Source organism: Colias croceus, chromosome 5 (genome assembly GCF_905220415.1).
Source record: "Colias croceus chromosome 5, ilColCroc2.1".
In the NCBI taxonomy this organism is placed as follows: Eukaryota; Metazoa; Arthropoda; class Insecta; order Lepidoptera; family Pieridae; genus Colias; species Colias croceus.
The window spans coordinates 11,226,427-11,244,174 of record NC_059541.1 but is presented as its reverse complement, the minus strand read 5'-3'; the positions used below and the strand labels follow the sequence as shown (position 1 = coordinate 11,244,174).

The 17,748-nt window shown below is 33.0% G+C and overlaps 1 protein-coding gene across 3 annotated transcripts in view; it reads right to left on the bottom strand.

Annotated features, from left to right (window-relative positions):
• Nucleotides 1–1,754: 1,754 nt before the first annotated feature.
• Nucleotides 1,755–17,748, bottom strand: part of LOC123691805 (proton-coupled amino acid transporter-like protein CG1139) — a 37,255-nt gene continuing 21,261 nt past the window's right edge. For all 3 annotated transcript variants that reach the window (XM_045636366.1, XM_045636368.1, XM_045636369.1), the window contains exons 3-10: nucleotides 14,136–14,219; nucleotides 13,331–13,481; nucleotides 11,132–11,253; nucleotides 10,482–10,566; nucleotides 9,769–10,010; nucleotides 6,372–6,584; nucleotides 5,835–6,004; nucleotides 1,755–2,053 (exon numbers count right to left, since the gene is read on the bottom strand). In XM_045636366.1, the coding sequence (XP_045492322.1) occupies nucleotides 1,815–2,053; nucleotides 5,835–6,004; nucleotides 6,372–6,584; nucleotides 9,769–10,010; nucleotides 10,482–10,566; nucleotides 11,132–11,253; nucleotides 13,331–13,481; nucleotides 14,136–14,219 (1,306 nt within the window). In that variant the 3' untranslated portion in view covers nucleotides 1,755–1,814. The remainder of the gene's footprint in view (nucleotides 2,054–5,834; nucleotides 6,005–6,371; nucleotides 6,585–9,768; nucleotides 10,011–10,481; nucleotides 10,567–11,131; nucleotides 11,254–13,330; nucleotides 13,482–14,135; nucleotides 14,220–17,748) is intronic.

The window sequence follows — 17,748 nt, the reverse complement described above, 5'->3', positions numbered from 1 at the left end:
GTTTAAATCTAGCTTAGGGCTAGATTGTCTGTCAACACTTAACGTAGGTTGATGTATAATATAATTACTACTACATAAAATTATAGTAGATTGATAGTCTGATACCAAACATGTACCAGACTGGTTAATATTATATGCTATTAACATAGCAAGTTCACGCTTATATCTAGATGGCAGATACACTGTATTCCTTGTCAAAGTAAAAGATTTAATACATAAGTTAATGTCAAAGTAAATAAATGCATCACGATGATGATTTGTTAGGTTATACAATTTTAAATTCATATTATGAATTAATCTATTTTGTTCCTGTGTTAAACCAGGTAGGTATGGCAATGTACACAACATAAATTTACATTTGGTCTTACTACTAATATCTAACATTTTTTTAAATCCTACATCAATATCCTTATTATTTATATTTAAACTGTCCCCATATAATATAATTACAATATTATTCTTATTAAAGCTGAAATGATCCAGTGATTTGATTATATATTTAAATGAACTGTTAGGCGTACAAACATTAGTAACTTTAAGCCCTAAGTTGTTAAGCATAGCGCCAAATCCCTGACCAATATTATCCGACAACACAATAATTTCCTGCTTTGAAAGGTATTTAGTATTACTGGTTTGAATTGTGGTAGTGGGTTTAACACTATGTATGTCTGTGTAGTCAGACTTATGGGGCGACGGTTGCTCATTGTCACTGTTTGAACACTGACATACATATTTATTGGTCAGCGACTCAAAACGATCCATATTGTCATTGCTCAACTTAATAAGATAATCTGCCTCTTGTATATGCTCGTTAATTTGCATTTGGGCAGAAGAGTATTTCTGGTTCACATCATTTAACATTTGACTTAAGGAGTCTATCTTCTCCCTAAGTTCAGTTGTTTCTACATCATACAAGATTTTATAATATTCTAGATCCCTATGATATTTATCTAACTCCTGAACAAGGTTTTTGTTGTCTTTCTCTAGTTGAACTATATTTTTTAAAGAACTCTTTCTAACAATAGATTGCGTGCGCTTGATGAACTTACTTAATCTAAGATATTTTTTTAACTTCTTATGCGAAGAGAAATTGATTTTTTTAAAGTTTATAGAGCCACTTAACTGTCCACATTCAATTAATTCATCATGAAGACTACTTGGTGTGTTGCATTGCCGCTTGGGATTGTCCTCTTGCACTTCCATTAAGCTACATTCCAACACTAGTTGAATAGTTTAGAAGTAGATGCGACCAACTGCTTTCTCATAAAGTCTGTGTCTTTAGAACTAAGTCTTGTCTTATATTGTTAGCAGGAATTCTCTCATAATATGAGTTTGATTGTCATTTGAGTACCTATACGAGTTCTATGTTTGACAGCTATTATCCCCATTTTCCTATACCCGGAAGCGACAAGAAGCACTCGTATATAATTTTACCAAGATTAATATTTATTTTACCACGAATTTCGTTAAGATGTTCTTGGTAATTAGTAATATTAATATTACATGATTTTCCTGATGACTGAACTCTCGGATTACTTTTGAATAGGTACTTACATAAATATTACAGTTACCAATATCCATCATCTCAAATACTTTTATAATATGAAAGGTTATATTCGGTTGCGATTAAACATTTTTAAAATATGTCTACTATTAGTAATTAATGTAGAAGATATATTCTTTTCTTGGATACTCATTTTGTAAATGATATATTTAACCACTTATAAATCCGAAGTATAAAATAAAACAAAATAACGTCATAATCAGTATATTAAAAGTTATATTTACATTACAGTCAAACTTATAACTAAATATCACAGGTTGTCTATCATAGATTTGATAGAAAACGCCACGCCAGAGACCATAGCCACTAGCGAAAATATTACTATGATTGCGTTCTTTATTACAATGATGTGGAACGGTCCTGTGTCCTTGCCCCATCGGAAGACGGTTTCTGTGATCGCGGGCAGAGACAGGCCGAGGCAGGAGAGGCAGACTGCCCCGACTAATTCCATGAAAAGCTCAAGCCGAGGTATCGCGCATGCTAGGCCAACTGTAAGAGAAGTTAATTTTTAGTTCAAATGCATTGTACAGTGAAATTTGTTGATGTCTTAATACTTCCGTCCGGTATTTTAGGAATCAGAAGCGCTTTCATAAGAAGATTAGTTAAATAATAAATGTTTGAGTACGAGACCCTCACTAAAACTAAAATCATGATACTAAAGTATCTCCATATTATAGTCAAATTATTATAAGTTGATATTTGATAACAAAAATATAAGTCCCTAAGTAAATTTGTTTCGTAAGTATAATGTTATTAAAATGTTTAAAGTTGTGTTCATATCATCTCACCATTATTATGTCAAGCATCTAACACGATTTGAAAGTTCATAGAGCGTGAAAGAATTAAGTAATTGAATGTGACCTAATTGAACAGAATATCTCCTAGTAAAGTTTCAAAGACTTGTAAAATATTTTCAAGTATTTAATAAAAATTCTTAACTTGTAATATATATCTAACATAAAGTTTAATATTTATTCTTTTATTATGACGAGAAAGAAATTATTCTACAGAGTTTTATAATATCAAATTAAGAATCTGTTTTTTTACAAAGTAGGCAATTGTATGCTTTAAAATACACTTGAGAAATTAGAAACCTACATCTCCCTTCAGGTCTAAAACTCTTGCCATTAAACTTTTCCACGATTACCGCGTACTGTGCAGATATAATAACTTTTTAATGAACCCACACGAATTACACCTACTTCTGCAACCTGTATTGATAATATATACTGCGACTGCTTCTGTTTAGAGAAAAATATTCTCAATACACTCACTTCGGATCACTGTGGCCAGAAAGTAGTTTTTGAATGGGATTGCTTACCTGAATTTAAAAGAATTAATGTTAGGCCTATAAGTAAAAAAGGCATTAATAAATTTAGAGATAATATTAATAAAAACCTGCCCGTACTGAATGATCAATCCTGTAATAATAATCCTTGTGAAATGTTTAAAAATCTTTTCAATTGAGTTCATAATGAATTTGAAAAAATATTTAAAGTTAAATCTTTAAATATTACCAAGGATTTACCATTTAGTAAATGGGCGACACCTAGCATACATAGGTGTAGGATCGTTCTTTATGAGTTATATGGTATGAAGCAATATAATAAAGACCCATCTTTTCTTAGTTATGTTAGAAATTACTCAAAAACTTTTAAAATTGTTTGTTTTACTGCGAAGCGATTGTATATCAGAGATAAAATACGCGAATCGGATAATAAAGTTAAAACAGTTTGGTCTATTATTAATGGTGAAATGGGTAAAAGCAAATCAAGTAATACTATAAAACTTGTAAATAATGACAGGGTTATTGACAAAAGTGCTGATGTTGCTCTTGCTTTTGAAGAATTCTTCAGTAGTGTCCCTGTTACTATTACTAATAGTTTAAATTCGTCTTCAGCACTTGCAGAAACCTTTTTGAGGGACCATGTTGCGGGGTGCAGTACATTATTTGAATTACGACACGTAACTGCTAGTGATATTGTTACTGCCTTTAAGACGCTTAATCTAAAAAATACTTGTGATCTTTGGGGAATGTCCGTAAATTTAGTTAATAATATCATAGAAAATATTGCGAAAAATTTAGCTTTTATATTTAATAAGTGTTGTGACTATGGTACATTTCCTAATTTACTAAAGCTTAGTAAAGTTATACCTCTATTTAAGAAGGGCGATCAAGAAGACTGTAACAATTATAGACCTATCTCTATTTTACCAACATTAAGTAAGGTATTCGAGAAGTTAATATTAAACCAACTGAGTAGTCATTTTGCATCTAATGATTTACTGCACACCAAACAGTTTGGTTTCACAAAGGGGCGCTCAACCACAGATGCTGGGGTTGCACTTCTAACACATATATATAAAGCATGGGAAAACTCAAAAAATGCTCTGGGGATATTTTGTGACCTCTCCAAGGCATTTGACTGCGTTGAACATTGTACTTTGTTACGTAAACTTAATCACTATGGAATTAAAGGAAAAGCACAGAACCTCATAGCGTCATACCTGCATGATAGGATACAGACTGTAGTTGTTAATGGAGAACGTTCTAGCGGTGCGTCAATTAACATTGGTGTTCCACAGGGGTCAATTTTAGGTCCCTTCTTGTTCTTGGTATATATCAATGATCTTCCCTATTATTTGCAGGATAGGTGTGAAATAGTTCTGTTTGCAGATGATACCTCATTAATTTTTAATGTGGATAGGCATGACCCAAATGTTGACGAAGTGAACAGTGCTCTTTTACACATATCTGAATGGTTTAATGCCAATAATTTATTATTAAATGCCAAAAAAACCACTTGTGTTGAATTTCTACTTCCTAACGTAAAAAGGTTGAACAGAGATATTACCTTGAACGGGGAGGTATTGCATCCTACTGAGTCTACTGTATTTCTAGGGTTAACATTGGACGAGAAACTACAGTGGGGAGCCCATGTCAACACCGCTGCAGGTAAGCTCAGTTCAGCTGCATATGCAGTCCGAAAAATAAGGCAACTCACCGATGAAGATACGGCTAGACTGGTTTATTTCAGCTACTTTCATAGCATTATGTCCTATGGAATTCTACTGTGGGGCAGGGCTGCAGATATAGAAACTATATTTATCTTACAGAAAAGAGCCATTCGCTCTATATATAATTTACGTGCTCGGGATTCACTAAGAGATCATTTTAAGAATACTGGTATCCTTACTGTACCATCACAGTATATATTTAATAATATTTTGCATGTACACAAAAGCTCCGACTTACACACAAGAGTAGGAGATAGACACGATTATGGCACAAGGAACAGGAATAGAATTGAAATGCCATTTTTCCGATTAGCTAAAGTTAAAAATTCATTTATGGGTCAAGGTATACGCTTTTACAATAGAATTCCTCACAATATTAAAGAGTTTAGTAGTTCTAAATTTAAAACTTATATAAAAAATGTATTAGTTCAGAGAGCGTACTACAGTATTCAGGAATATATGGACGATAAAAACCCATGGAGGGTTGTCGCGTAAAAACCACAAGACAGTTCATTGGCATATTATGTAGTTAGATATAAGTTTCATATATTGTAATATTTACATGATTTTAAAAGAGCAACTATGGAGTTTCTTGCCGATTCTTCTCCATAGATCACTGCTTTCCGAATCGGTGGTAAATGTTAAAATAATTATGTAATGACGATTCGAAAGTGCTACTAAATAGTAGTCTAATTGAATAAATGAATGTTTGAGTTTGAATGTTTGAGTTTTATAATATTTTAAACAGATTGTGACGATGTGCAGCCTGTACCTAGCTATATTAGTATATACGTAGCTAGTATAGTGTATATATCTGTGCCTGTATCTTTCTTCTGTGTTATAAATCTAACAAACTATAATATCTTATCTTCAAATACTGAATTAGTTAGAAACTATGATATATAAAAGAGCTAGATACGTTACCCGCTCTCTATTTTGGCAAGAAAAAACTCAGCTAAGTGCCCGAGTTTCACTTAGTCACGCACCATTCAGCGTCGTGGCTGGACGTTCTTTTTATATTTTAATCGGCAGTTGTTATTACGAAGTACATGAGTGAGACATGTATTATATCTCGTGCGTGAGAGTGAAAGAGAGAAAAACTGTAATGGTGATAATGCGTTAGTCAGTAGGTATGTATTAATTACGCTGTTTTTTAGTGCAATGATGTTGGCGTATGCCGCGTCTACTAGTATAATAGGTCATTGGTTAGAAATATAATATAGTTAGCTAAGCGATTGTAGTCTTTATGTACCTGTCAACAAAGTCCCCGCCAGTCGTAGTCCCGCGAGGCCCCAGCGGTGCCCTCTAGCGGGGATCTTGTCGCTGATCCGACGCCACGCCACGTCGACCGGCACGTAGAAGATCAGCGCGTATGACAGGATCATCACGAGTGCTACCAGGAGCTTGGCTGCTTGTGCTAAACTGTAATTTACAATGGTTTGTGTATTTTTATGATTTAAAAGAGATGGTAAAGGAAGTCTAATGAATATGTTCGAGTTTGATTGTAGAGTTTTATAAATGAAACATTGGTATGACTGAAAATTGAAATTAATATTTGTTAAGTTTAAATAGCAATTTATGAAAATTGAAAAATGAAAATTTATTAAAATATTTCGATTATAAATCATAATAAAAAAAATGTTCACTAAGTTTAATAATATTTAGCAACGATTGGACGTTGCCTGATGCAATTAAGTATAATATTCAGTAGGTAAAAGCTTTAACAGTGGTTATAATATTAATATAACAAATTTAAAAACAAACCAGAGTCAATTAACTCTAAACTTACATTTCATCCTGAGGCAGATTCAACGTCAAACTTCCTCTGACCGTCTCTCCAAAGCTCAGATAGCCGCAGAAACCAACAAACGCATACAATGCTACCACAGCACTCATGGCAATGTTCAACACACCAGGACAGCCCAGGAACTGTTGGGGCTTCGTCATCTCGTTCTCTATGGGCATCACCACGCCGATACCTTCCATCGCGAAGAGACATGTGCTGTGGAAAATTGTGTGATTTGTAAAAATGAATATAGTAACAGCTGGGCATTATTATGTGTTATATGCTACATCATTGTCAAGTACATATCGTTAAAAATCTGTTCAGTGGTTTTCGCACGAAAGCGTAACAAACATATTGTGAATGTATGTACATAAATTCTTATAAACTTTATCGTTTATTAATATATTAGTAAGAAGTAGGATATGACAATTTGTATTTATATGTTTATACTATTTTTATAGTAAATGTGACGGCAAAATAGTAATATTCTGCTTTTATTCCTCTCAGTTATATTAATAACTAGCTTCCGCCCACGACTTTGTACGTGCATCCCCGTTTTTCCCCGTTCACGCAAGAATTTCGGGAAATCCTTTCTTAGGGGACGCCTACGTTATGACATCTACCTGCATGCCAAATTTCAGCCCGATACGTCCAGTGGTTTGGGCTGTGCGTTGATAGATCACTATATCAGTCACCTTTGAGTTTTATATATATAGATTTAATAATATCGGTTTTAATATCGAGACAAATTTACTTAGCGGGAAAATTTAGAAGTGAGATGATTTTATTAACTCCATCGGCGTTCCTAATATAATCCGACCAAAGAAATATTCATATAAATTCCTGAAATATTAAAGGAAACGTTATTCCTTGTTTCTCAGAAAGGTCTTTTAATTTTATTGATGTTTGATCTCATTATTGTTGATCAAAGAAAGACCAAATCAAATCGCCACTGCTAAAAATAATTTGAACATTTTATCTGAAATGTTTTTGAAGTTTAGGCGTGTTCAGTGCAAAAGTTCAAGGTCACGTCATGGTAATACCGTCACGTCATGGAGTAAAGCGACGGTTTTGTTATCTTTGAATCTTGCCATAAGTTTCACTTCTGACATCTGTGTTTAAATGCTATAGAATTTACGAATGTATGGTCATATTAATCTGGAAAAACAGTAGCTAAAAAGGCAGAAGAAAAAATCCTTTTATATTTACAGGGTGGTTCTAAATTACGTTGACAAATTTCAAAATAATAAATTTCAAAAATGGTACATGCTGCGTTGCTATTGTTTTTTAATTATTATTTTCACATGTTTTGGCGCCAACTTAACGTTATTTGTGAAAAGAATAAATTTAAAATTAGTCATTTTTACTATGTCTGCTCAACGAGGTGCAATAGTATCCTTATATGAGGCTGGTAAGCGGCAGTGCAAGGTAGTGCGACTTCTCGGTATCAGTTGGCAGTTATTTTCTTCTGCTATTAAACGCTTCGATGAGCTTGGCCATCTCGGTGACCATCTGGGAAGAGGCAGAAAAATAACTGGGAGGACGCCTAGACTTCGACATATCGTCAAACAAAGATTGACCCGCAATTCACAAGCCGAGGTAAGAAAAATGGCTCGAGACTTAGTTGTAAGTCATTCAACGTTACAACGAGTTGTTAAAAATGAGCTCAAGTTAACAGCATACAAGCTGCGAAAAGCACAGCGGTTGGATGATAAAGATAAAAAAATACGCCTTGAAAGATGTCGCTTACTGAAAGCGCGTTCCGCTGGTGAAGCGTGGAAAAATATTTTTTTCTCAGATGAATTTTTTTTCAAATTGAGCAATCTCATAACCGCCAAAACGACAGAGTTTACTCTTCTAGTCGCCGTGGAGCCACAGCAATTATCCCCCTTCGGCAAAAACCGGATTCAGTCATGGTTTGGCGTGGCATTTGCTCAAAAGGCAACTCGTTTCAACAAAAAACTCCTCTCGTTTTCGTAAAAAAAGGTGTGAAAATAATAAAATAAAATATACCGACGCGATATTTTGGAGAGTGTAGTTCTTCCTTGAAGCCAGCAGCACTTCGGTGACCAACCGTGGACTTTTCAACAGGACTATGCTCCATCTCACAGGGCCTCAAATGTGCAGTAGTGATGTATGGACCATTTCCCAGAGTTCATAAGTTCCAAGGAATGGCCTCCATTTTCACCAGATCTTAATCAAATGGATTTCAGCGTATGATCAATTCTAGAGGCGAGGGCCTGTGCAACTGCACACAGAAGTGTAGACGCGATGAAGGCAACACTTACTTGTGAGTGGGACAAAATATCTGAAGAGGAGTTACGGAAAATCCTCGAAAACTTCAGAAAACGTATAAGCCTTTGTATTAAAGCTAAAGGTGGTTATTTTGAAAATAAATAGATATTTACATTAAAATAATACTGTATTTTTATTATTTAGTAGTCACCGTTATACTGTGTAAAAGAAAAATAAAATAAATCGTAAAATAAGTTGTCAACGTATTTCAGAGCCACCCTGTATAACAGAAGATCAGTATGAATTCTAGTAGTAACCACACTACACGTGGGTGCTCCTTCCATTTCCAGTGACATTCCTTGCGAGCGAGATATCCCAACTATTTAGTGTTTCCATATTAGCATCCTCATTCCATGGAATTTGCATTGGAATTTTGCCAATTTTAGCAAAAGTTACAGTCTTTACCATATTTTTAGTTGAATATTAGGTTTATATTTTACTGGTATTAAGATTCCAACCTTAAGTCCCATCTCTGGCATATTATTTTTTTGTAACTTAGTGAACAATGTGAATATTTAATAATTACCATACGAATTATTGATGTGGGATCTGGTTTGGGATCTGGTGTGATTTCTATCCTGAAGCCTGATGAAATATTAGAAAAGTTCTGTTTTATTTTTTTTCTGGGTCCTTTAGTTAAGTATTGGTTTAAAACTCATATTTCATTCCATTGAATATTCCCATTTTCTTAATTTGAGGTTTCGAGTTTCTCCATAAGTTGGCAAAATAATGCTTACCTTTCCAACTGATATGCTTTGGCGCAACGCCAGAGCGAAATTTTTAAGTGCCATTATGTGACTGCAGATCGTTATGGATAGTTCAATAAATGTACACATAAATTCAGTGTTAAATACATTTTTTAAGTCAGTGAAAAATGTATTTAACACAGACGGACGTGAAGAAGATAAATAAAAATAGGTGTATATTGTTAACTTTCTGTGAACTTTTCAATTATTCGAAGTAAAAAATCAATAAAGTTTTTTTTTAAGAATCGTTTTATGAATGTAGCAGCTAATGTTATGGCGATGAAATTCTTATCTTCTCCTTATTGAAACTGCCGCTGCTGTTAAATCAAAAAACTATCCAAGACTCATAAAACATTTACCTTATAAAATTCGGTAATCCAGCTATAGAAGTGGCCATATTCCTGCTCGAAAGTGGAGGCGGATCCCGCAGGCAGTAGTATATTGATATACAGATAGATGCCAGCCATACGAAGTTGGCAATCGCTGAGAACGGTACCAGGTATTTTAGCTTGGTTATCTGGTTTAGTGGTACTAAGACTACAAGGCAGAGCGCGCAGTAGACAGACACGGTCCAATCCGGGCCACCGTATTGGTCGGATATCTGGAAATATGGAATTATTGAGATTATAATATTATAGGTATTATTGATGTGAATAATGTTTTCTGATTAGAATTTAAACCACGATTAGGAACTATAATTCGAAACTACTCAAAAATGCATGTTGTATTTGCCTGTAATTGGATCTACATCTTGCTATGCATGCTAATTAGATCACATACTCAAAATATATTATAAAAAATATAAGATACTAGCGGTTCGCCCCGGCTTCGCCCGTGGTACATATTTCACAATAAAAAATAGCCTATGTCCTTTCTCGGGTATGAAAATATCTCTATACCAAATTTCATGCAAATTGGCGTGATTGAGTAACAGACAGACAGCTGACAGACCGAGTTACTTTCGCATTTATAATATTAGTATGGATAGTAGTAGTAGGATGATGCAAACAAGCAATAGAAAACACCTATATTCTGGCATATAAATATAATTTTAATTTGAATAAATAGGTACCTGTTTAAAAGATTCCGATATGACCACAACATACACACAGCAAGCACCCAGATGTGTTACAGCCAGAGCCCAATCTGCCAGCTCTCTGAAAATCAATCATTAACATCAATTTGCGTGTTTATGACGTGTCTATTAATTTCCATGCTATATATTAATTAACAGCTATTATTAATGATTATAATTCAGCTGAGGTTTGGATGATGCCGCTTTTGTATATTTTTCTCCATTTTGGAACGTTTCTTCTTAATTATAATCCTTCTTACGTTTCGCTTCTTCTTTATAAAATGTATCTAATTGCTTTTTACAATTTATAATAATTTAAATGAGAGCACATCTAAAGAAAAATCTTTATTTAGGTAACGAATATTTTAAACAAGATTTAAAAAAATGCTATACTTACCTAGTAGAAAAAATCAAGTTCAATGTTAACACTTTAAGTTAATGGATTGCAGACTTTTTCAGAAGCATTGTTCATGTTTAAGTCATTGTCACTATAAAGATCCATAAGATTAATAGAGTTTCAATTTTTGATTAAAAAAAAAGCGAAAACTTAAACGCCTAAAAGTTTATGATCGTTATCTTTGCCTGTCTATCTACATACCAGTCATAAAATTAGTATTTAGTATGTTAATTATAATTGAAAATAATACCTGACATGTGGAGCGAATCGTCGCACAGGTTTGGGTCCGTTTTGGAAGACCAGGTCGCAGGTATCAGCATATCCTAAACATGGTTTCTTTACTTCTACACAAAGTTGTTGTGACGTCTTTACCTATAACGAGAACACGATATTTATTTAAAAAATGTTTTTTGACATAGTTTTATTTATCTTTACTCGACTAGTTTTGTGAATGTTGATTAAGTTAATGCTATGCAAGTTTGCTAGTTGAGATATTTTATTATAACAGTGTTAAATGGTACTTATTATTTTATAAAAGGTCTTGACAGGTAAGTTATTCATCAGTTAAGTATAATAAGAATCAATTCATACATCTTTCAAATTGGCAACCCTTATTTTTTGTAACAATATAAAGCATTTCAAAAATGCCATCAGACTTGAGGCTTGTCTTTAACCACTGTGACGCTTCAGAATGCTAAACCACACAGTATTATCCCACCACAACAATCGAATTTAGTTTAGCAATAGCAGTGACAAATGCTTTATATTCCTAAATACTATTTAGTGCAAATTATAATTTTGGGGCCTAAACTTAAATAAAGGACATTATCCTTCGCACAAATTACCTAAATTACGTATTTGTGCTTAATTGCTACGACTTTAAATAAAGGCATAATATTTTATCGCAATTAGAGAGCATTTAACTCGTGCGTAAAACAGGAAAAACAAAAATCTCTTAATTAAAATTTGAAAACTTTGAAATCTACTCTCGTTTATTAAAGTACCTCCTAGGCTCCTAGGTATTTTTATTACTGATCGTTAGTCGTTCTAAAAAATTACATTAAAGGTAATTTATTTTAGCATAAACGCACGAAACAAATTTTTGAATTAGGTACATATTAATTTTATTTGTTACACGCAAGTTTAGTGTAACCTATTTAATAATAAAAAAATTGTGTGCGTATATACACGTAAGAAGTGAAACTTCTTTATGACCTTATTTTTCAAAAAATAATTTAATATCTATACAATCTAAGTCTATACAGAAATACGAAAAAATCGTCGAATCACGCGTGGTCGGGATAAGAAAAAGATGGCGCGTACCAATGGAAAAATGTCACGAGTAACGAAAAAATGTTACTGACACTAATTTTTTTCCAACTCCGATAAAGAAGTTTCAATAAACGAATTATCATTTAGGTATTACCCAAGTTACCACATAAGGTTTAAACTAATTAGGTTAGTTCATAAAATAACCACGACCAGTAAAGTACCTACGTAACACATCATACTAACAGCTGATTATGCAATAGAAATGATGTGAAAACGAAAGTTTAAACAAAGGAAGCAAATTGGGCATTGTCGGCTTCAACTAGCGAAAGTGTAATTTAAAAACGTAAGCTTTATCTTCATTAACATCACAATTTGTATCTTATTTTCTTGAGAAAAAGGTTGAGTTTTCTGTACCATCAAAAACTGCATTCGGAAGCATTGTTCATGTTTAAATCATTATCACTTTATGGTAAGTGGTTATGATTCTAATGTGTTGTAAGATTAGATTCTTATCTCAAGTTTTTATAGAGTGCGGAAATAAATTATTTAATATTTATATTATGTATTCAGAGGGAGGTTAATTCTAAACTAAAATATGTATTAAAATTAACGCTGCTAATCATTTAATTAAAATTTGAATTAAAATAAATGTATAAAATCATTGTATGTTGACAATTCAATTGTATCTAATTAATTATTATAAGATTTACGAAATTTTAATTTTCATAAAAAATTTACGAAACTTGTAAGAGACAGTTTTTAATAATAATCACAGAAATCTTAAAATTCTATTTTTGATTATCAGAGGAATAAGTTATAACCGGTAACTAATTTCAAACGTTGTCATAGCGACAAATTCCTATTTACTCGGACTTCGCGCTACATAATGCCTGATCTTCCTTTTGTGATCACATCGAGGGTTTACAGTTTATATGAGACTATAGATTCACCCCGACTCCCCACGAAAAATAATAAAAAATAGAGCCTATGTGGTTTTTGGTGGCAATTGGTTAAGCTTCTGGTGGTGAAAAATCGGCATCGTAGTTTATTTAGTACAAACGAACAAACAAATCAATCTTTCCTCATTATACGTATATAATATTAAAACTGTTTTAAGATTTAGAATATTTTTCAGTTCCATTACAAAAATAGTGTACATGTAGATAACAAAACTTACCAATATATGAATAACATGTCCACAAATTAATCCAATGATGATAGTCCCAAAACATCCGACTAATAAGCCGGCGTTTCTGAACGCAAGCGGCATGGCCAGGACACCTGACCCCAATGAAGCTTTCAAAAGATGAGCGAGTGCACCGAAACTCCTGTAAAATAAAATATTATATGTAATTATTAATTAATATTAAACAAAAGAAACACGAGAAAAAAACAACAATATATGCGTTAAAAAAAAAAACAAAGGAAACGCGCCAAAAAAAAAACATGATACAAAGGTAGTTTCTTGGCGGTTATTTTCAGTGAGAATAAAGTGGTACGTGGAAGATTCAAACGCGTTTTACCACATAAATTGCGTTAAAATAAATATTTTTGAAGTGAAACTTCCTTATCGGGGTTGGGAAAAAATTTAGTGTAACATTTTTTCGTCACGCGTGACATTTTTCCGTTACGCGCCATCTTTTTCTTATCCCTACCACGCGTGATTAGACGTATTTCTGTAAAGTTGTATATAGTAAATTACTTTTTGAAAAATAAGGTCATAAAGAAGTTTCACTTCTTATGCGTGTACACAAGTACACGCACACATTTTTTTATACAATTAATATGTTTCTGTAAAAGCATTGAAACCAGGAGATGATGATTGCAATAAAAAAAAGATGTCTAGGAGTTTACCTAAAATAGATTACAAATAATTGTTAGAATGGTAAATCATATAATATTATGAGCTCTTAAATTTAGATTCTGTAGACTATAAACTATATGATAGTTGGTGTATTTATATGTGAATAAACTAAACTTACGATGTATTTGATTCCAAGGGTCTGTTTTTCGCTGGCTCGTAGGGGTCCAAATCTTCTCTCGAGCCATTGCAAGTTAATTGTATTCTGTAATATAATAACATAAATTTAATTAAAAATATATTATATTCTAGCATAATTACGCATATCACATAAAACAATGCAAAAACATAAATGCCATCGGTAGAAATGAAAATATAAATACAAATGAACAAGGATTTAACAAAAATATTACTCAGTTCATTATGGTTAATTGCGATTTGATTTAGTATTACCATTGTCCTATGTGTAACATTGAAATGGAACGCGATAAATATCAATCTTTTTAATCATAATGGAAAACGATAAAATATCAACTTCCATTACAATTTATAACGGTACAATCGGATCGTTTAAATAACAATAAAACATCTATTAACTATAAAGAAATGTCTAGCTTTTCAATAAAAATCAATTAACATCGACCTGTTGAAAATAATTCTCTTTTTATCGCGAGTTGACATATTCCAACAACGTTCGAGCCTCCAATCACCTCCAATCGCTTTTAAAAAACAAAAGCATCACACAAAACGTGACAATTTATTTTCAATACGATTGTTCAAATGAAATTGATCCCAATTTAACATTTAACGTGACGAAAGATGTGTTTTTTATTGCGTCATCTAAACGTGCATCTTGTGATCATTTTGCGTGTTTGTTTATTAAGAATTACTTAGAATATAATTATTCTAGTGACTTGATTTGCGTAAGATTCGTAGAAAATAGGGGAACTCAAATGTAGGCAAACGATATATTTAGCTATGATATATAAAAGAGCTAGATACGTTACCCGCTCTCAATTTTGGCAAGAAAAAACTCAGCTAAGTGCCCGAGTTTCACTTAGTCACGCACCATTCAGCGTCGTGGCTGGACGTTCTTTTTATATTTTAATCGGCAGTGGTTATTACGAAGTACATGAGTGAGACATGTATTATGTCTCGTGCGTGAGAGTGAAAGAGAGAACAACTGTATTGGTGATAATGCGTTAGTAAGTAGGTATGTATTAATACGCTGTTTTTTAGTGCATTGATGTTCGCGTATGCCGCGTCTACTAGTATAATAGGTCATTGATATTTAGACCTGTTCTTGCAAGACAATGCCAAAGAAATAGAGACCAACTTATTAAAACAAAAAATTAATCCTTCATCAGCTTCATGAAAAAAAAAATGTATATAGTCTAATGAAATGCTGAAAAACTGCTCTATTTTATAATTTCCTTGACTTCTTATTTTGATATTAACCGACTTAATTACAGTGACATTTATTTCTTGGAATAGTATAACTGTAGGTCAAGTGTAACAGAAGATTATAAAGCCATAACTGAAAAACCTTGGTTATAGATAAGGTAAAGATGTCTTCGTATTATCTTGCCAATACTATAAATGTACCTACCTATACAGGGTGGAAGGTTAAGATGGGGCATGAAGGGCAGGTACCTTAACCGTTGTAGCTACATGAAAACGTTCTTAGGAGACTATCCTTAAATTCTTGAGAAATTTTAATCTGCATTCACAGATTTTTGAAAAAATGTACGGTCAGCAAGGAAATCGGTAGTTTTCAAAAAAAATTTTTTTGATGCCAATCGATCCAGTTTCTCATGGGGATCAAAACACTCTAAAAGACCAACTGAGGTATGAGTACTAGAAAAGTCAGAAATCGCGAAAAACTATTTCCACACATTCACTAAGAAAATAAGTGATTCAACAAAGATGCGCTAATAGAAAACTCCAAAGAGATTTTCAGGCTTCAATATTTTTTGTTTCTGATTATTAAAACACATACTGATAATAAGAAGAAACATTAATTTAATTAAACGGTTGTCAAAGAAAATAAGAAATAACAAAATAATAACAAAAAACAACATTTAAAGTGGTGATAATTCCAGAATTTCTGAAATAATTTACATAAAATTTATGATATGAGATGCTCAAAGTGGTCACCGTTTTGACGTAAACATAGGTTTGTTCGTTTTACTACTGAGCACGTAGCAGCCGACAACTTATTTGGGTGAATTCCGTAAAGTATTGCAGAAAGTGAATCTTTTAGTTCTTGAGCATTGTTGTATGATCTTTTATAAATTTCATTCTTTACATAACCCCAGATGAAAAAATCTAGAGGTGTCAAGTTGGGGCTACGGGGCGGCCAGAGTGGCCGGATGGGACCATGTGTGCCAATCCATTGTGCCCCAAATTGTTCATTTAGGTATGAGCGCGTTTGACGACTGTTGTGAGGTGGAGCACCATCTTGTTGAAAATAAATTTTTCGCAATTCTGACAGTGGTAAATCGTCTAATACATCCTCAAGATTTTTCAAAATGGTGTTGTTGTAGATTTCGGAGTTCAGGGTGCCTTCGTAAATCTGTACCAATACCACTTGATTGGACCTTACCTTACCTTTGCGTCGCTGCCATGTTATGCTGCTGTGCCTTTGTCTTTTTACTTGTTCATGAATGAAAATAGTTTTTCGCGATTTCTGACTTTTCTAGTACTCATACCTCAGTTGGTCTTTTAGAGTGTTTTGATCCCCATGAGAAACTGGATCGATTGGCATCAAAAAAATTTTTTTTGTAAACTACCGATTTCCTTGCTGACCGTACATTTTTTCAAAAATCTGTGAATGCAGATTAAAATTTCTCAAGAATTTAAGGATAGTCTTCTAAGAACGTTTTCATGTAGCTACAACGGTTAAGGTACCTGCCCTTCATGCCCCATCTTAACCTTCCACCCTGTATATATCCTCAAATTATGGGAGTAGGTATTATTTTAATCTACATTTAAATATGCTGAGAGCTGCTATGCTATGCATTGTAGTTTCATAGCAATCCATAAATTATATAAAATACTAGCTATCACGGTAAACGTAGTTTTTCCTTACTCTTATTATCTCTTAGGCATGAAAAATAGATGTTGGTCGAATCCCAGATCTACCCAATAACACAGCCAATTGGCACACAAAATTTGACATTGACCTCGTAAAAAGGACAGATTTAATTCAATCTGTATACACCAAGGTATACACGTATCAAGGATCGATGACGATACAATAATATTACGCGATTGTTTTTCAGTTTTCTAAAAGAACATTTATTTTATTTTAAGCCACATTGAACGACTGTTGAGTCATTCGCACTAATCTGAATTTCGGCAGCTTCGGCAGATATCACTCACAATACAGCCGAACTAGGCTGTATTGTAGGGCATGATTGTAAATACCTTTGTTTTGTGCTTTTGATTGTAAAACAGAAATACACATGACAAACCTGATTCTAATTACATAAAGTATCATTCCATTCACTTACTCGTTAATAACGACAAGGATTAATGACTATGTATATAGCCTTAATGAGTTCCGTAAATATTCGTTGGAATACTTAATAATAATAAGTTTCATTTTAAAGTATCTTATATATATTTCTTCTTAAATACATAATCATAAATCTACAATTATATTATAAAGAGGAAAACTTTGTTTGTTTGTTTGTTTGATTGTAATGAATAGGCTAATAAACTACTGGACCGATTTTAAAAAATTTTTCACCATTCGAGCTACATTATCCATTAATGTAAACTTATCTGGA